We start from the raw sequence: 21,415 nt of genomic DNA, 5'->3' as shown, positions 1-21,415 counted from the left end.
TTTCAGGCCAAAGCTTCCCCCACCCAAGGTAGACTTTTAGGTCCAGTTTGGACACTCTTGTAGATTTTGTTGCCTTTGTTATTTTTAACATGGTATTCCATGTTGAACCAGTCCCTTGCATTGAATAATAATCTTAAACTTTTCTAATTGTCTCTTTGGTGACAAATGTATGTCCTCTGATTACTGGCCTCTTGCAAAAATAGATTTTATAATTCGCCTTATCAGACTGTGCCATTAGTTTGAACACTGCCCAGAGATTTAAGGAACAATGCAAATGGACCATGTAAAATCTCTACCATGTCCTGACAGTTCACCTGAATCTGCCCTGGGAAATGTTCAACAGCTCTATTGAGTCAGTTATCACCTTCTGGTTCTTAACATGACAGCATCTACTATAGACTTTCACTGAACTTTACTCAACTACTCTCTTAAAAGCACCATTGCAATCATATGAATCAAAAATATGTTCACATTTGCATTGCTATTATACGCTGAACTCTGTTTTCTGTTTTCAAAGAGGGAAGTCCGAGATTTTAGAACACCGGTCTACTTTGAAGCATCCTATTCCCTGGGAAAGCACATTGTAAAGAATGAATCCACAGACTCTTTCCCTCCACTCCAACCTGTTTTGCAAAAAAAAGAAAACCAAGTGAACGGAGTCAAAAACAAGGTGTGTGCACAATTATATTTTCTGCCACCCAGCGATAAAGCTAAGACTTGGGGTAGAAATTTGCATGCGTCACACTGATATCTGAATGCAATTCAGAGTTAGAGGGACCAGTCTTGAGTCTTATGGGTGCCTGATCACCTCCTTTTTGGGAGTGAGCTAGATAGCAATCCGACAACCACAACCTCTGAGTTATGGTACTAGAGTCAAATGCCTGTCTTAGGACCCAAGCCAAATTAGACACAAAACCGAGTGGTGAGATGGCAGCTGACCCTAAAGAAACAGCCAGCCACTGAAGAGTTATGTATTACGTACCTAAATATGTACTGAGTAAGCGCAGGACTATTGCTCTTGTCTTCACAGTACTACTGTGAGCTGTTGTGGCCTGTGCTCATTCTCTCCTCCTTTAGTTCTCCTCACTCCAAGAACCCAAATAAGGGCCTGTATTCCCCTCCATTTTACTCGATCAACATCAGAATTACGATACAACTGTAGCCCAGTTTGCAACTTTTCCGTAAATTCTCATCTGTTCTTATGAGATGGGCCAGATTTCTCCGGCTGTTTGCTGCTGGTGGGTTCTCTGGTTCGCCGGCAGTGCACCCTTCCCAGCGGGCATAGGGTGGCTCAAATGGAAATTCCTGTTGATGGCGGCGGGAGCAGAGATTCCCGCCCCAGTGAACAGTGTGCGATCACCCACCCCCGACAAACATGTGGCTGGGAAGCTGGAGAGGCTGAAGAACCCTGCCCATTATCTCCGAGATATAGGGCAGAATTGTCCAAAAACAAATTCCGAAATATCATTTCGGGCATGAAACCTGGTGCGAACTGGCACGATTCAAATAATCCCCCCCCCCCCCCCAGATGAGTGGCGCCCTGCTAGAGGGCACCAAAGGATAAGTGCCCTCCACTTGGAACTGCCCAGTTGGCACTACCAGAGTGCCCGGGTGCAGTGCCAGGGCACTGACCTGCCATGTCCCCGACCCTATGGGGGCTACAATGGCCTCTGAGCCCCCTGGCATGGTCATCATGTCTGGTTTCTGTTTGTTCAGACCAGTAGTGAATCATGCTGGCTCCATGATGCACAGGCAGGTGGGAGAATTGCAGGTGCCGGGATAATCTGATTTACAACAGATCCTCGATATTTAATCATGAATTTTAATATGCTAATCTGGTTCACTCCCTCACTGGGCATGAACCAGATTACATCTGCTGGGAGGGCCCGGGAGCATTGGAAATTGTTTGGCACCGAGCGCAAATCTCATTTCAGGCATCTCCCAGAATTTTCCCGACATAGTGGAATTGTGCTGAACTCAGCCCGGCCAGAGAATCGCCCCCAAAATTACACATTTACAGCTTTGAAATTGTCCTTTACCACGATAAGGTTTACTTTTATATCTTGTGTTTCTTTTTGCATATTGGTATTCACACTTACATCTGAATGTTACTTTTTTTGAATAGACATATTTTGAACGATTTTGTGCATTTGGAGATTGTGATGCTAACCTCCAGATGTCGGGAAAACTGCTGCTAACAGGGTGGGTAACTTGCATAATACAGTTTACTTTAATTCTTTAGCATTATTTTCCTGTTTGCTAATTTTGGTATATATTATTCCAATTGGGTACGGACAGAAGCCAGGGCTGGTTCTCTCCTTTCTACTCCTTGATTGACCATAACAGAATTTTTTCATTGGTCTTTATGAGGGTGAAGTGTCTGTACCTAACCATATATATGTTGATTGCAAATAACTCAGTCCAACAGGCTTTCGTGAGTTTAAATTCAAAGGGATATCTTTTGTTAAGTAAGAAATACACCCAGGTACATAAGTTAAAAAGGTAAATATATACATCTGACATTCACAACATGCACACATTCATGCAAAGTTACAAGTTGTACAGTAGAAGAGATTAAATTTTGGTCAAATTAACATTCAATATAAAAGTCGAAAATGGAGAGTTCACTGTTTGAGTCCTTTGCTGGTGTTCATAGCTGAGGAAGGTTTTCTTAATGGTGGTCCTAGTTTTCCCCCTGGAAATGCTACTCTGACATTATGGGATGCTCTCTGGATCTTCTCTGTCTGTTGGCCCCAGCAGAGTTCTTTTCAATTGAAACTCTCTGGGCTCAATTCAACTAAATGGGAACAAAGTCTCATAGTGAGCTAACACTGCCAGGCGGGCACCAACAGTGCCAGGGCAAAGGGCATGCAGCTGGGAACCTCTGATCCCCTGGGAGACCCCCACGCATGCCGTTCCGTCTGGTCCCTGTGGGGATCAGTGCTAAATGGTGGTTGCCCAAGGTCTGTGAGGTGAAGGGGATGAATCCCAAGCCTCGGGTACCTCTGCTCACTCTATATGCAGGTTAGCCAAAACGTTTAGCATCCAAAATGGATTCACATGACACCATCTTGCGAGATCACGTTGGATCTCATGAGGCGTTAAGAGCTGGGTAAATCCCAAGAACGGGGTCTCCCGGCTTTCATCGGCCATGAAGCGCCGCGGCGAGCTGCTTTTCGGGTGCAGCGTGGCTTTTGGATCGTGCCCCTTATCTCTGTGATCTACTCCAAAATGTAACAGACATAGGCAAGTTTAGCGAGTTAAACATCAGGAAAGCTGAAGTTATTGTCTTCAGCCCATCCCAGAAACCTTCATTGCTGCTCCGTTCCCATTCCTTGCCTTGTCTTAGACTAAACCAGACTGGTTACAAACTTGGTGTACGAATTAATCAACGCCGTATCCTTTCCATCACAAATTTGCTTTCACCTCCATAATTGTTCCTTCCTCAATATATTTAACCCCTCCTCAATTAATTTCTTCTCTTCAGATTTGACTATTCAGTACTCTGTGGTATCCTATTTTCTACCCTTAATACAATTCAGGTCATCCAAACTCTCCCATACAAACTCTGTCCATCTTGGCTGACGTACGTTGGCTCCTGGCACCCAAACCATCAAGTTTATATATTTTCATTCTCATGTTTAATTTATTTCATGGATCCCTCATCCCTTATCCCTCTGACCTTTTCCAGCCCACCAAGCCCCATCAGAACTCTTGATGCCTCTGGTGCAGTGCACCCCCCTCCCTTCCCCTACGGTTAGCTGCTGTGCCTTTGGCTGTCTGGGTCCTGTGGTCTTTCTAGGATTCCCTTCCATAGGGGCTGATTTAGCACAATGGGCTAAATAGCTGGCTTTTAAAGCAGACTCGGGCAGGCTAGCAGCACGGGTTCATTTCCCGTATCAGCCTCCCTGAACAGGCGCCGGAATGTGGCGACTAGGGGCTTTTCACAGTAACTTCATTTGAAGCCTACTTGTGACAATAAGTGATTTTCATTTCATTTCAATTGAGCAGTATGTCTGTCAACTCCATTTTGAGCCAATGTCTAACCCATTGATGTTAATTTCAATAATGTAAAATTGGCCCAAATGAATCCATAGCGAGATATTTTAAAAGACTTTTCAAAGAACTGATCATTACGTCATAATTTACTTCTTCATTCTTTATAACCTTGGGAGTGGCCTTCACTAGTTGTTGACCATGGTTTCTTAAACAAAGCGTCTTTCAGTTCCGCATGCTATGAAATCCACAGCACCAGGCAGTGTTAGGTAGCATGGACAGAAACATATTACAAGGATGCTTTTCCCACAGCTCAAAAAAGGAGGAAAACATGTTCGCTAATTTGCAAAGCATATTCCTTGGATGTTTCTGTTTAAACAGATTAGTTTTAATTTCCACATGCAAATTGCTGCACCTTCCAAACAACCCAAGTACTTTGTCTGCAATATCATGTAATATAAGAATTATTTTCTTTTTAGGTAGGATTCCACTGACACTTTTTAATGAATTGTGCATCTGTGTCCCCAAGTCCATCTGCTCTCTATTTTTAGATAAATAAAGCATACTTACATAAATATAATCCAAGCTCTGTTGTTGATGTTGCAACTTTTAAAATTTGGCTCAAATTTTCTTCCTCCAGTTCCTGATCATCGATAATATGATCCCAAAAATGTAGCAATGTCTTTCTGTTCCTCGGCTGAATCTGAAAGGATTCTATTTGGGCAACATCTTTCCGTCAAATCCTGATGGAATAATGGTGTGATGTTTTTTTCTAATAATACCACCACCAATATCCCATTTTATCCACTCCATATCATTCTGAAATTATATTCAAGAAAATGTCATTGCCCAAGCCTGACCGAGTGGACAACCATGTTTTAATTATTGCTATTATGTAATGGTTGTGTATTTTAATTAATCTTAATGCCATGATTTTATCTCTTATGGATGTGTATCAATAATGCCCCTTCTCGTTTGAATTCCCATGATTTGGCAATTTTTTCCTTTTTTCTTCTTCCATAACCTATTTTTTCCCCACTTTTTTTTTTCATGTTCAGTTTCTTTATAACCTTTAAATCTCCTTATAAGCTCTTTAGCTAAAATTTACTTTCCCTTCTAAACTGTCCATGCTCTTCTCTTGCGTTTCATCCCCGCTCCACTCCCCTTATGATTATGGCAGGTATGCAGCATTTTTTAAAAGGTGATCTTAGAACTTTTTGATATAAAATATCAAAAATCGTAGTTTAAACTAAGCACAGGGGTCACACGGTGGCGCTGCAGTTAGCACTAATGCCTCATGGCGCTGAGAACCCGGGTTTGATCCCGGCCCCGGGTCACTGTCCATGTGGAGTTTGCACATTCTCCCTGTGCCTGCGTGGGTCTCACCCCCACAACCCAAAGATGTGCCTGGTAGGTGAATTGGCCATGCTAAATTGCCCCTTAATTGAAAAAAAAAAGAATTGGGTACTCAACATTTAAAAAAAAATATATATATAAAAAAATAAATAAATAAACTAAAACACACCAGTTTCAATTATTCTTCAACCATACAACATCAGCCAACCATTTTTGGGTTGGTCACAGAAAAGAGAGGAAACGGGAACTCAGAAGTGAAAGCAGATAAAATAATCAAGCCAGTGAGAAAAATAATCAACTTTTATTTTGGGACGGCGGAAGCGGCGGAGGAGTTTGCGAAGGCAGAAGGACTGTGGCAGAATTGAGAAATGGTCATGTACCGATGTAGCCTCATGACTGTATTTTTTCTTTTCTTTTGTTTCACTGCGTGCTGGTGTATGGGCTATAGGAGCCAACGTTGTATATATTTGGACAAGGGAAGAAATGGGACTTTCAGTCGTAATGAGGGTCCTTTAGGGTGTGGATGTGTATGCGGGGTTTGTGTGCTAAAGGGAACTTCTGGGTTTTTCCTGGGACCGGGCAAGGGGGAAAGAGACCCGGGCGGGGGCATCTATGCTGGCCAGTTTAAGCCAGCCAGTGAACGGTGGGGAGGGGGAGAGGGGCTGCGGCCATCGGAGCCTGGCAGAACAGAGTCCGAGGGGTCTATCCGGGGTGGAAAGTTGGGGGGAAGGAACCGAGGTTGGAGGGGGAAGGATTTTTTTACAAGAGGAAGTGGAGGGGAGGATTTGGGGAGGGGGTTTACAACTCTTGGGTGTCATTTACGGTACTCTTTTGGAGGTTGGGTGGCATTGAGTGTCGTCGGGGAGGTCGGGGGGGAGGGGGGGGGACACTCTATAGGTTAATAGTGACCATGGGCGATTCCGGACTCCTTTGTCTTTTTCGCCTTTTTTTTTTCCACCGTGGGAGGGTTTGTTTTATTTGATGCATATATTGACAGGTGGGCCGTTGATTGGGGTGGTGGGAGGATGGGATAATTGGTGATGTTAAGGGGATTGACTTTGTATCTGGTACCATTTACTGCTTGTTGGTGGGGTGTAAATTTGAAGGAAAATGTGAAAATCGAGAATTAAAACATTTAAAAAAAAAAAAGATAGTCAAGACTTTAACTTTTCTGAAAAATAAATCAGTTTGACTGCTCTAGACAAACTAATATTTTCAAATAATAGTTGATATTGGGAGTCTGGTGTATTTTGTAAAACAAGCAGAGGGCAGCAGAGCAAAGCTACTGATCAGCTGTTCTGGGGGAATTTGCATACGTGCAGTGCGGTCAGCCTAAGTTGAAGGTGAACCGGCGAAGGAGACCCAAGGAGTTTGAGTGAAAGCAAGCATCCAGCAGAGGGCAGCAGAGCAAAGCTACTGATCAGCTGTTCTGGGGGAATTTGCATACGTGCAGTGCGGTCAGTCTAAGTTGAAGGTGGTTTGTGGAAGGGCTGTTGGCAAGTGACAGTTAAGTGTGTCTACTTCAATGCCAGGAGTATACGAAATAAGGTAGGGGAACTGGCAGCATGGGTGGGTACCTGGGACTTCGACGTTGTGGCCATTTCAGAGACATGGATAGAGCAGGGACAGGAATGGTTGTTGCAGGTTCCGGGGTTTAGGTGTTTTAGTAAGCTCAGAGAAGGGGGCAAAAGAGGGGGAGGTGTGGCGCTGCTAGTCAAGGACAGTATTACGGTGGCGGAAAGGATGCTAGATGGGGACTCTTCTTCTGAGGTAGTATGGGCTGAGGTTAGAAACAGGAAAGGAGAGGTCACCCTGTTGGGAGTTTTCTATAGGCCACCTAATAGTTCTAGGGATGTAGAGGAAAGGATGGCGAAGATGATTCTGGAAAAGAGCGAAAGTAACAGGGTAGTTGTTATGGGAGACTTTAACTTTCCAAATATTGACTGGAAAAGATATAGTTTGAGTACATTAGATGGGTCGTTCTTTGTACAATGTGTGCAGGAGGGTTTCCTGACACAATATGTTGACAGGCCAACAAGAGGCGAGGCCACATTGGATTTGGTTTTGGGTAATGAACCAGGCCAGGTGTTAGATCTGGAGGTAGGTGAGCACTTTGGAAACAGTGACCACAATTCGGTGACCTTTACGTTAGTGATGGAAAGGGATAAGTATACCCCGCAGGGCAAGAGTTATAGCTGGGGGAAGGGCAATTATGATGCCATTAGACATGACTTAGGATGTGTTGGTTGGAGAAGTAGGCTGCAAGGGTTGGGCACACTGGATATGTGGAGCTTGTTCAAGGAACAGCTATTGCATGTTCTTGATAAGTACGTACCAGTCAGGCAGGGAGGAAGGGGTCGAGCGAGGGAACCGTGGTTTACCAAAGAAGTGGAATCTCTTGTTAAGAGGAAGAAGGAGGCCTATGTGAAGATGAGGCATGAAGTTTCAGTTGGGGCGCTTGATAGTTACAAGGAAGTGAGGAAGGATCTAAAGAGAGAGCTGAGACGAGCAAGGAGGGGACATGAGAAGTCTTTGGCAGGTAGGATCAAGGAAAACCCAAAAGCTTTCTATAGGTATGTCAGGAATAAAAGAATGACTAGGGTAAGAGTTGGGCCAGTCAAGGACAGTGGTGGGAAGTTGTGTGTGGAGGCTGAGGAGATAAGCGAGATACTAAATGAATACTTTTCGTCAGTATTCACTCAAGAAAAAGATAATATTGTGGAGGAGAATGCTGAGATCCAGGCTATTAGAATAGATGGCATTGAGGTGCGTAGGGAAGAAGTGTTGGCAATTCTGGACAAGGTGAAAATAGATAAGTCCCCGGGGCCGGATGGGATTTATCCTAGGATTCTCTGGGAAGCCAGGGAAGAGATTGCTGAGCCTTTGGCTTTGATTTTTAGGTCATCATTGGCTACAGGAATAGTGCCAGAGGACTGGAGGATAGCAAATGTGGTCCCTTTGTTCAAGAAGGGGAGTAGAGATAACCCCGGTAACTATAGGCCGGTGAGCCTAACGTCTGTGGTAGGTAAGGTCTTGGAGAGGATTATAAAAGATACGATTTATAATCATCTAGATAGGAATAATATGATTAGGGATAGTCAGCATGGTTTTGTGAAGGGTAGGTCATGCCTCACAAACCTTATCGAGTTCTTTGAGAAGGTGACTGAACAGGTAGACGAGGGTAGAGCAGTTGATGTGGTGTATATGGATTTCAGTAAAGCATTTGATAAGGTTCCCCACGGTCGGCTATTGCAGAAAATACGGAGGCTGGGGATTGAGGGTGATTTAGAGATGTGGATCAGAAATTGGCTAGTTGAAAGAAGACAGAGAGTGGTAGTTGATGGGAAATGTTCAGAATGGAGTTCAGTTACGAGTGGCGTACCACAAGGATCTGTTCTGGGGCCGTTGCTGTTTGTCATTTTTATAAATGACCTAGAGGAGGGCGCAGAAGGATGGGTGAGTAAATTTGCAGACGACACTAAAGTCGGTGGAGTTGTAGACAGTGCGGAAGGATGTTGCAGGTTACAGAGGGACATAGATAAGCTGCAGAGCTGGGCTGAGAGGTGGCAAATGGAGTTTAATGTGGAGAAGTGTGAGGTGATTCACTTTGGAAAGAATAACAGGAATGCGGAATATTTGGCTAATGGTAAAATTCTTGGTAGTGTGGATGAGCAGAGGGATCTCGGTGTCCATGTACATAGATCCCTGAAAGTTGCCACCCAGGTTGATAGGGTTGTGAAGAAGACCTATGGTGTGTTGGCCTTTATTGGTAGAGGGATTGAGTTCCGGAGCCATGAGGTCATGTTGCAGTTGTACAAAACTCTAGTACGGCCGCATTTGGAGTATTGTGTACAGTTCTGGTCGCCTCATTATAGGAAGGACGTGGAAGCTTTGGAACGGGTGCAGAGGAGATTTACCAGGATGTTGCCTGGTATGGAGGGAAAATCTTATGAGGAAAGGCTGATGGACTTGAGGTTGTTTTCGTTAGAGAGAAGAAGGTTAAGAGGTGACTTAATAGAGGCATACAAAATGATCAGAGGGTTAGATAGGGTGGACAGCGAGAGCCTTCTCCCGCGGATGGGGGTGGCTAGCACGAGGGGACATAGCCTTAAATTGAGGGGTAATAGATATAGGACAGAGGTCAGAGGTGGGTTTTTTACGCAAAGAGTGGTGAGGCCGTGGAATGCCCTACCTGCAACAGTAGTGAACTCGCCAACATTGAGGGCATTTAAAAGTTTATTGGATAAGCATATGGATGATAAGGGCATAGTGTAGGTTAGATGGCCTTTAGTTTTTTTTTCCATGTCGGTGCAACATCGTGGGCCGAAGGGCCTGTACTGCGCTGTATCGTTCTATGTTCTATGTTCTAAGCGAGGATCACATACACAGGAGTAAGTTTAACTATCCATATCATTGAGTATGTACTTGATCATCCGTGCGTTTCTTTGTTGGCAACATTGTTAATTTACTAGTGCTTTGTCTAATTAAAGCAGTGTTTCATATAAAACTGCACTGGAAAAACAATTCTGTGCAGGAGCTACTGCAGCTGCTATGGAACCCAATGACCCTAATCATCTCAAATGTAGTTGATGGGTAATTTAGTTGTACCATTCCCTAGGTGCAATTTGACAAAGTTTGGCAGAGATCAGCCAAGATACAGTTTCAAAGACGGAACAATTTTAAGAGGCTCAATGGCCTATTATTTTTTCTAAATATTGTGATACTATTTTGGTGTCAAATCCCATATAATGTAAAATGTACCCTGCATCATGACAGGGTTCTCAGCTGACACTTCAGTCCAAGGTGCTGACTTTCGGATGAATTGCTAAATCATACCCTCCAATGGCTCACTCAGCTACAAGTAGAACATAGCAACTTAGGAGCAGAAGTAGGCAATTCACTCCTTCGGGCCTGCTCCGCCATTCAATCAGATCATGGCTGATTTCTTCCTGGTCTCAAATCCAACTCCCCATCTGTTCCCCATCTGTTCCCCGTATCCCTTTAATCCATTTTTAAATTCCGAAATGTATCTGTTCCTTCTTGAACCACTATGAGGCAGTGAGTTCCACAAATTCACCACCTTCAGCAAGAAGTAGGTTCCTCCTCATCTCGGTTCTAAATGTACCGCCTCTCAACCTATATCTGTGAGCTCTCTTCGGGATTGGCCTTCAAGAGGAAACATTTGGTCTGCGTATACTTTATCAATCCCTTTTTGTATTTTATATATCTTGATCAGATCCTCTCTCATCCTTCTAAACTCCAGCGAGTATAAACCCAAAATATCTCTCCTCATACATCAACCCTTTCATTCCCAGATTCAATCTGGTGAACCTCTGTGAACTGCCTCCAATGCTACCACATCCTTCCTAAAATAAGGAGACCAAAACAGGACACAATACTCCAGATGTAGTCTCACCAACACTCTATACAATTGCAACAAAACCTCTCCACTTTTATACTCCAGCCCTTTTGCAATAAACGCTAACATTTTCCTTTTTAATTACATGCTGTACCTGCATACCGACTTTCTGTGATTCATGAACGACACCAGATCCCTCTGCCCAAGCGCATTTTGAATCTGCATTCCATTTAGATTATTTGCCTTTCTATTTTTTCAGCCAAAATGGATAACCTCACACTTATCTTCATTGAACTCCATTTGCCAAATATTAGCCCAGCCTCCTAGCCTATCTATATTGTTGCTCTTTTATAACCACAGTATGTTTAACCCGTAGACGGTGGACAAATGTTCACACAAGTAGTTTACTACAATTATAGTTTATTTAACATACACAAGGTTATTTACTTAATTAATCACACATTCATGCACATTGGACTATAAACTAATACACTTAAACAACCTTAGCTTAACTTCCAGGTGACCGACACATACAGAGTAGATATGGCCTTATGTGGATCCGGTAGTCTGGCAGCACAGAAGTTCTGTAGGTGGTCCGTTTTCTGTTGTCGTCCTCTGCGGATGGTGTGGGCTCTGCTTGGCTGGTGGATTCACTGTTGTTGATGGGGCAGTTGAGAGAGAGCAAGTGAAGGCCTGCATTGCCTTTTAATCAGCTTGGAATTCCCTGCCCCTTTTGTAGGCGGTCCCTGGGTCGCTGTCAATCAGTTGATCAGGGCTCCATCCGCCTGATCAGTCAATTCCATTCAGGGGCTGCCACATCGATTTTGGGGTGGGAACTCAGTGGCCAATCCTGGGAGTGTTCCGAGCAGGGGCTTGGTGCCGCTGCCCCAGGTAGATGATGTGATGGACAGGATTGTCCTATTGTTCCTGAGAAAGCCTTTAATGGGCTTTTGCAGGTGTGAGTTTCTGCATAAAGTCTGGGCTGCAGTTTGTATATTTGCAGGCTACAGCCTGAGTGTGTTCAAGCTTGGTCGAATTTCCCATCACTTTTTGTGGGAGGCCATTTTAGATGGCCACAATATCCATCTGTAAAATCTCTATCTCCTCTTCACTGCCTGCTTTCCCACCAGTTTTAGTATAATCCACAAATTTTGCTATGTTACACTCTGTTCCTGCTCGCAGATCATTTATATAAATTGTAAACATTTGCGATCCAAGGGCTGACCCCTCTGGCACCCAGCTAGTTATAGTTCGCCAGCCAGAGAAGGACCCATTTATCCCGACCTTCTGCTTTCTGCCAGTCAGCTAATCCTCAATCCAATCCAGGTACTCTACCCCAAATCCCCTGCGATCTCACCTTCTGGATCAATCTTTTATGCGGCACCTTGTCAAAAGCCTTCTGGAAGTCTAGATATACCACATCAACAGGTTCCTCATTATCCACCTTGCTGTTACGTCCTCAAAGAACTCAAGCAAGTTTGTCAAGCATGACTTACCCTTCATAAAACCACGCCAACAATGGTGGATTGAGCTTCATCTTTCTAACTGTTCAGTCATCTCCTCCTTACTGATTGATTACAGCAACTTCCTCACCACAGAGGTCAAGCTAACTGGTCTACAGTACCCTATGTTTTGCCTCTCTCCCTCGAAGATATCCTTGAAGATCCTATGGCGTTATTTCAAAGAAGAGGAGGGAAGTTATTCCCAGTGTTCTGGTCAATAATCACATCACAAGTACAAATGATCTATCTGGCTATTGTCATATTGGTGACATTGCTGTTTGTGATAGCTGGCTGTATGCAAATTAGCTGCTCTGTTGCCTACATTTCAAAAGTGACTAAATTTTAAAATACTACTTTTCCCATAAAGTGCTTTGGAGTGTCCATATAGTCTGTGGCAGGCGCTATATAAATGCAAGGCTCGCTTTCTTTTTCTTGGTCTTTTCTTTAACGTTTTATCGTAACAAAGAATATCCCGTCAGATAGATGTCCTAAGAAGTAAATGTTACTGATGGAAGTACTGAAAAGTTATCCACAATAACATTTTGGGCAACATTTTGGCTGATTTAAAGCTTACAAATCTCAAATCGTCTCCAGTTCCCTGGTCAACACAGGCCAAATATTATGTTGCATAAAAGTAGGCGAGTAACAATCTTTGAGGCCTCTGACAATGCTAATGTCTAGAAGCTGCGGGTTGGGGCTCAGAGAGAACTGTCCCTCTCATTTCCCTTTCCTCTACGATGCCTACCCCCACTAGCCCTATAAAAGCGCATTTGAAGTTGGAAATTTAGCATAGCTGATTATTTCAGCAGTTTTAAATGCAGCTTCACAACTTACCTTTCTGCTATTGATCCTATGACTTTTAAGGTACAGCTGCATTTTCAAAGTTGCAAGGGTTAATGTGGAGCGAACGTTTCCATTTGTGGAAGACTAGATGCTACAAATAAAGGCAGCTACTATTGCATTCAATAGGAAAATACATCAATTTCTATATTAAGAGGTTAGAATGTTAGAATTCGCTATCACAGAAAATATCTTGGACACTTCCAAAAGGAAACTTGACAAATACATGAGAGTGAATAGATACGTTGAAAGATTTGGATGAAATAGATGGAATGGAAGGAGACATGTGTGACATAGTAACATCTTCACAGATGAGTTGGGCAACCAGCCTGTTTCTGTGCTATAGAAACATAGAACATTTCAGCGCAGTACAGGCCCTTCGGCCCTCGATGTTGCACCGACCTGTGAAACCAATCTAAAGCCCATCTACACAATTCCATTATCATCCATATGTTTATCCAATTACCATTTAAATGCCCTTAATGTTGGCAAGTCCACTACTGTTGCAGGCAGGGCATTCCATGCTCCTACTACTCTGTGAGTAAAGAACCTACCTCTGACATCTGTCCTATATCTATCTCCCCTCAATTTAAAGCTTTGTCCCCTCTTGCTAGCCATCACAATCCGAGGAAAAAGGCTCTCACTGTCCACCCTATCTAATCCTCTGATCATCTTGTATGCCTCTATCAAGTCATCTCTTAACCATCTTCTCTCTAACGAAAACAGCCTCAAGTCCCTCAGCCTTTCCTCATAAGATCTTCCCTCCATAACCAGGCAACATCCTGGTAAATCTCCTCTGCACCCTTTCCAATGCTTCCACATCCCTCCTATAATGCGGCGACCAGAACTGCAGGCAATATTCCGAATGCGGCCGCACCAGAGTTTTGTACAGCTGCAACATGACCTAATGGCTCCGAAACTCAATCCCTCTACCAATAAAAGCTAACACATTGTCGCCTTCTTAACAACCCTATGAACCTGGGTGGCAACTTTCAGGGATCTATGTACATAGACACCGAGATCTCTCTGCTCATCCACACTACCAAGAATCTTACCATTAGCCCAGTACTCTGTATTCATGTTATTCCTTCCAAAATGGATCACCTCAGACTTTTCTGCATTAAACTCCATTTGCCACCTCTCAGCCCCACTCTGCAGTTTATCTATATCCCTCTGTAACCTGCAACATCCTTCCACACTGTCCACAACTCCACCGATTTTAGTGTCATCTGCAAATTTACTCACCCATCCTTCTACGCCCTCCTCCAGGCCATTTATAAAAATGACAAACAGCAGAGGCCCCAAAACAGATCCTTGTGGTACACTACTAGTAACTGAACTCCAGGCTGAACATTTCCCATCAACCACCACCCTCTGTCTTCTTACAGCTAGCCAATTTCTAATCTAAACCACTAAATCACCCTCAATCCCATGCCTCCGTATTTTCTGCAATAGCCTGCCGCGGGGAACCTTATCACGGTAGCATGGTGGTTAGCATCAATGCTTCACAGCTCCAGGGTCCCAGGTTCGATTCCCGGCTGGGTCACTGTCTGTGTGGAGTCTGCACGTCCACCCCGTGTGTGCGTGGGTTTCCTCCGGGTGCTCCGGTTTCCTCCCACAGTCCAAAGATGTGCAGGTTAGGTGGATTGGCCATGCTAAATTGCCCGTAGTGTAAGGTTAATGGGGGGATTGTTGGGTTACGGGTATACGGGTTACGTGGGTTTAAGTAGGGTGATCATTGCTCGGCACAACATCGAGGGCCGAAGGGCCTGTTCTGTGCTGTACTGTTCTATGTTCTATGTTCTAAATGCTTTACTGAAATCCATCTACACCACATCAACTGCTTTACTCTCATCCACCTGTTTGGTGACCTTCTCAAAGAACTCAATAAGGTTGTGAGGCACGACCTACCTTTACAAAACCATGTTGCCTACCCGAATCAATTATTCCTGTTCTAGATGATGAGAATCATGGCGCATTCTCCCAAAACGGAGAAATCGTAAGCGCGCCCCTTCCCGACCGGAACCGTTCTGGTCCCCGGTCGGGGCTAGCAGCCCGACGCCGTAAGCTCCGGCATCACGGGCTTAACGAATTTTCGTTAAGCCCGCTTGCCGGAGTTAGCGCCGGCTGACGCGTCATATGACATCAGCCGCGCATGCGCGGATTGGAAGACCTCCAACCCGCTCATGCGCGGATGACGTCATCGCGTATTTGCGCGAAACCCGCGCATGCGCGGGCCGGGATGCCCCTCAGCCCGCCCGCGAATGGATACTGCGGGGCGGCGGAAGGAGAAATAGTGCGCGGGCATCGGGCCGGCTGCCCGCGATCGGCGGGCCACAATCGCGGGGGCCCATGGCACCCTTGGCACGGCCGTGTGTACTGCCGTGCCAATCGGTGCCATGGTTATAAAAAAAGCGATTTGTTCCCGCCGTTTTTACGAATGGCCAACCAGGGTGGTGTTTGCCGTTCGTAAAAACAGCGTAAAGGGCTGGACTTCGGCCCATCTATCAGCTGTGAATCGCTGCCGGGGCCGTAAAAAAACGGCGGCAGCGATTCGTGTCGGGAGTTTGGGCGGGAAAAAATGTCGGGAATGCCCTCCCGCTATTCTCCGACCCGTCGTGGGGGTGGAGAATCGCGCCCCATATCTTTTATAATCGTTTCCAATACTGCCCACAACAGAAGTATGGCTCACTGGTCTATAGTTACTGGGTTCGCTCTACTCCCCTTCTTGAACAAGGGGACATTTGCTATCCTCCAGTTTCTCTGGCACTATTCCTGCAGACATATATGCTATATAGTCCTTGCAAATTAACATTGTAAGAATATTTTAAAAGGATAATTTAAAGTATTTTCCTTAATCTGTAGCACAAATGAAATGTCCACATTCTCAAGTCTTGCAGCTATGTATGGATCAAACTCAATAAAACAGAAAGTCTTACTTCACATCTTTGTTTTGCTGCAGATGTATAAGAAAGTTTTAAAGATTACCACCAGCAAAGCTTTATTGGTCAAAAATGCTTTAAGCTTTTAGTATTGGAAGAATATCTAAAGCAACCATTTTTCTTACTTGTCATACATTGGGCAACGTCCATTTGGAGGTCATCTAAAATACAGTGGGTAAATGCTCCAGTCCCCACAATAGATGGGCAGGACAGAATGGTTCCGGCAGGTCATTTAAAGGCTGTTGACCCTCGGGCAGGAGTTCAGCTCCCCGGGTAGGCGGAACTGGAAGATCCAGCCCATTTGTTGTTACAGTATTTGCAGTCTTATGTAATTGATTAGGTGTGGTCATTGCAAGTAAAGCAAAATGATGTGAAAATGTTTTGCCGAATAAAGAAGCTGAACATGGCTGGACTGGTCCTAGATCCTAGAATTTACAGTGCAGAAGGAGGGCCGCTCCGGTCCATCGAGTCTGCACCGGCCCTTGGAAAGAGCATCCCACCCAAGCCCACACCTTCACCCCCTCCCTGTAACCGCAGCTAGCCTTTTTGAACACGAAGGGCAATTTAGCATAGCCAATCCACTTAGCCAGCACACATTGGACTGTGGGAGGAAACCGAAGCACCCAGAGGAAACCCACGCAGGCACTGGGAGAACGTGCTGACTCCGCACAGTCAGTGACCCAAACTGGGTATCGAACCTGGGATCGTGGAGCTGTGAAGAAACTGTGCTACCGTGCTGCCTATACTTTAATCCTGTTCAATTTCCCAGAGCCAGGTCAATTCCATACAGAGATCAGGTGCTGACCCTATTTTGTTCCCACTGCAAGCACGGAGGAAAAGAATGGCGACAATGATATTGGCTTATGTGTGAGAAAAGCTTTTAATCTTTGTCTGTTCCATTCTTCTTAGCCACTGTTGTGGTCATTAAAATCAGAGTGGACTGCTAAGCCGATCTGTAAGATCTGTCTCAGTTTTGTCTGCCGCATAATCTGTAGCACAAATGAAGTGTCACATATAATGTGATCTATGTTTTATGGGTGTGAATTTCTTACGGCCGTATGATCTTCCAGCTGAAGGTGCACCCCCCACCCCCATCGCAGGTTTCCCAGGGAGGAGGGGTGCATGCAACAGGAGCCCTGTTCACTACGATGGGACGAAAAGATCACGGCACTGGCAAGCCGCGCACCGCTGCTGCAGAACACGCTGAGGAAGGGGAAGGAAATCCGGCCCTATATCCACAATTTGCCTGTTAATTAATGTTTAAACTCCTGCTAATTCTGGATGCTGAGGAGAGGATTTTTTTATTATTCGTTCATGGGATGTGGGCGTCATTGGTCCAGCATTTATTGCACATCCCTGAGGGCATTTAGAATTATGCCGGGGCAGAAGGAGGCCATTTGGCCCATCAAGTCTGCACCAGCCCTTGGAAAGAACACCCTACTTAAGCCCATGCCTCCACCCTAACCTCGTAAACCTACTAAGAGGCAATTTAGCATAACCAATCCACCTAACTTGCACATCTTTGGCTTGTAATCTAGAACAAGACCAGCAGCGCGGGTTCTATTCCCGTACCGGCCTCCCCAAACAGGTGCCGGAATGTGGCAAATAGGGGCTTTTCACAGTAACTTCATTGAAGCCTACTTGTGACAAGCTATTATTAATGTTATTATTATTATCTTTGGACTGCGGGAGGAAACCGGAGCACCCAAAAGGAAACCCATGTAGACACTAGGGGAAAGTGCAAACTTCACAGACAGTCACAGATGCCAGAATTGAACCCCGGTCCCCTGGAGCTGTGATGCAGCAGTGCTAATTAATGTGCCACAGTGCCGATTCAACCATGTTGCTGTGGGTCTGAGACTGGGTAAGGACAAGATATTCTTCCCTAAATTAATGTTTTTACAACAATCAACAATAGTTTCATGGTCATTAATAGACTTAGTTTTTATGTGGTCCAATTCATATTAATCACCCCATAACAAACTTAAGAGAGGGAAAACTCAGAGGGTTAATTTATTCGCACGCACTTAGCATGGGACTGGGGTATTGCTAGGTAGCCTCCTGTGCGTTCATGCAATAAAAGTGGGATAGAGAAAGAAAGATTTACAGGGGAAAGACCACAGAAAAAATATTTATTGTTTCATGTGATTCTAATGATGATTCCTTCACGGAGATCAACAGGCTTAAGACTGATGCTGGATAATTCACATGGAGATAGGCATGCAGAGATGTATTATACCTGTAGGCAATGGTATAGAAGTTCAGAAGTCCCAAAAAGACAGTGCAGATGGGGGAGGGGGGGAGCAGGCTTCAAACCGAGACAGAGTCTTTGTTCTGAGCAGCTGTTTGCTAAGATGGAAGATGACAGGCTGTCTTCCAGTCCAAAAAGATAGTATAACTGATTCTCCCAGTTCGGTTGGTGGTTGGGGGGGAGGTTCAAGACACATGACACCTCCCTCTCCAGTTTGACTTTGACAAAGGGTGTATGTTCCTTCACCTGGGTTCCTGAGGTTGTTAATGTTCCAATCATTGAGAATTTTAAAGGGAGTTTCAGGATCCTTTGTCCTAGCAGACTAGGAGATTGTGGTGGCCAGACCTAGCTTGTGAAATGTAGATGGCCTTTGTCTAATTCTCTTTGATGAACCATCAATTGAACGCGAGACGAGTTGCTGTACAAAAGTAGGCTTTAATAAGCTAGATGTTAGCCCTGCGGTCGACTACAGTAAATGGCCGACCACCGGGCGTGCTGGGTATTTATACCTCGCCCTGGAGGCGGGGTTAACTCAGCCTCTCGACCAATCGGGGCGCCGTCACATGACTGGTCTCAACCAATCAGTCGAGAGGCACATGACCGACCAGGGCCAATGGTAAGCTGGTGTTCTGCACCAATGGCAGGCAGCTATGTTAATCATACCACCACACTCTTTGAATTTGGTTCCTGCAGCAGCAGGATCATTAGAGTCCTCAGGGATGAAGAAGTATCAGCTTGTAGTGCCGAGGATCGTCAGAGGATACAACAGAATAGAGATAGATTGGAGACTTGGGCACAGAAATGGCAGATGGAGTTTAATCTGGGCAAATGCAAGGTGATACATTTTGGTATGAATTATACTGCAAATGGCAGAACTCTTAGGAACATTAACATACACAGGGATCTGGGCATGCAGGTCTACAGTTCCCGAAAAGTGGCAGCACAGGTGGCCAAGGTGATTAAGAAGGCATATGGCAGGCTTGCCTTCATCAACCAGGGCATTGAGCACAGGAGTTGGAAAATCATGTTGCAGCTACATAAAACCTTGGTTAGGCCGCATTTGGAGTATTGCGTGCAGTTCTGGCCACTACATTTACTGAAGGACATGGAAGCTTTGGAGAGAGTGCAAAGAAGGTTCACCAGGATGTTGCCTGGTCTCAAGGGTGTTGGCTATGAGGAGAGGTTGAATAAACTAGGATTGTTTTCATTGGAAAGACGGAGGCTGAGGGTAAACCTGATAGAGATCTACAAAATTATGAGGGGCATAGACAGGGTGGATAGTCAGAGGCATTTTCCAAGGGTGGAAGTATCAATTACAAGAGGGCACAGGCTAAAGTGAGAGAGGGAAAGTATAAGGAGTGCCTGGAATGAGTTGCCAGAGAATGTGGTGGAAGCAGGCACATTAGCAACATTTAAAAGGCATCTGGACGGATACATGAATAGGGAGGAAATAGAGGGATACGGTCCGAGTAAAGGTAGAAGGTTTCTTTTTAGTTGGGGCATCATGCTAAGCACAGGCTTGGAGGGCCGAAGGGCCTGTTCCTGTGCTGCACTGTTCTTTGTTCTTTGTTCTTGTCTGACACTGCCAGAAAGTTCCTTTTGTTCAGGTTTCCAGGTGGACATAGTTTCAGTCATCTTAAAAGGTCATTGTCCAGTTATAAAATTTTAAGAAGTAGCCATGATTTTATATATATAGATATTATGGGTGCGATTCTCCGAGCCCCGCGCTGGGCCTGAGAATCACCGCAACCGTGCCCCGACGCCGGCTCACGATTCTCTGAGGTGCAGAGAATCGGCGCCTTTGACGCAGCGCCAGCCGCGGCCGCTGGAATCGGCGGGGCTGCCGATTCTCAGGCCCGTATGGGCCGAGCGGCCGCGCAGAAAAAACAGAGTCCCGCCGGTGCCGTTCACCCCTGGTCGCTGCCGGCAGGAACTCTGTGCAAAGGGTCGGGGGCAGCTGTGGGGCGGGGAAAAGCACTCCTTTACCGGGGGGGAGGGGAGGGGGGGGGGGGGGGCTCCGATGTGCTCTGGCCTGCGATCGGGGCCCACCGATCGGCAGGCCGGCCTCTTCTCCCCCCGGGCCTGCTTTGTTGCACGGCCGGCTCCTGATCCCCCACGCCATGTTGCGTAGGGGCAGGCACGCTGAAGAAGTCCCCCACGTATGCGCAGGTTGGCGCATCCCAACTGCGCACGCACGGGTTGGCGTGGCGCCGGGAAGGGAGGCTGGAGCGGCATGAACCGCTCCAGTGCCGTGCTGGCCCCCGTGGGGGACAGAATCGGTCATCCCCGCGCCCGTTTCGCGCCGTCGTGAAACGCGACGGCATTCACTTAGTCCCGCGATCAGAGAATCGCCCCCAATATATATATATACACATATATTTCATCAAACATAGTGTGAGCTCTCAGCTCCATTACACTTGTCTTAACTTTACCTGCACATGAGCTGACATCTCCTTATCTCTGATGATACCAAACATCTCTGATCCACGAAGATGTTATAAAAGGGCTTAATCCGTGCTTTGAAATTTGAATTTTTTTCTTGGGGAATGAGAAATAGACAAATAGACAATGCTATGATGGTCAGATCAAAATGATAGTGGTTACAATAGTAAGAAAAATAAATTGGAGAAGTTGTGTGTAATTTATTCTCACTTTGATCACAACACTGAATTATTTTGCTGTTCCATTTAGTTTCAATTGCATCAAATTATTTCAGTGCCAGTACTTTGCATAAGGGTCTGACTTTGTGCTATGCCAAATAATTTTTGTGGAGGACAGAAAAAAGATTATTCATCAGTGGAAGTCTTTAGTGTACCCTTGTCACGCTCCCAGATGCACACCTGGTGCTCTGCTGTATGCCTGGCACCAGGCTGATGGGCATCTCAATGGCAGCACCATGGAAACACCATCACGAGCCAGATAACACATTCTCCGGGAAATAGTTGAAATGTTAATCTTTGCCACAAAAAGGAATGCAAAATTGTTGTTGGAAGTGAAAATGTATTTTCCTCTTCTGGTAAAAGTATACCTTCCTCGTATTCTGTGTTTATAATTTGCAATTATCCTGAAACCTAGTAACGTACAATTCTTTTCACCTTCTGTTTCTTGTCTATGTGCCAGGTTTCTTCCCAAAGGTGTTCAGTGACTAATGTGCTGGTTAAAAGCCAGA

General features: G+C 45.3%; 1 protein-coding gene across 2 annotated transcripts in view; it reads left to right on the top strand.

Moving 5' to 3' along the window:
* The window catches only part of itga4 (integrin alpha 4), a 215,404-nt gene that overhangs the window by 123,636 nt on the left and 70,353 nt on the right, over positions 1 to 21,415 (top strand). For both annotated transcript variants that reach the window (XM_038789255.1, XM_038789256.1), the window contains exons 16-17: positions 518 to 670; positions 2,126 to 2,202. In XM_038789255.1, the coding sequence (XP_038645183.1) occupies positions 518 to 670; positions 2,126 to 2,202 (230 nt within the window). The remainder of the gene's footprint in view (positions 1 to 517; positions 671 to 2,125; positions 2,203 to 21,415) is intronic.

The sequence above is a fragment of the Scyliorhinus canicula genome, chromosome 2 (assembly GCF_902713615.1).
Source record: "Scyliorhinus canicula chromosome 2, sScyCan1.1, whole genome shotgun sequence".
Classification (NCBI taxonomy): Eukaryota; Metazoa; Chordata; class Chondrichthyes; order Carcharhiniformes; family Scyliorhinidae; genus Scyliorhinus; species Scyliorhinus canicula.
Note: the sequence above shows the minus strand (reverse complement) of the source record. Positions and strands in the feature narration are given on the sequence as shown.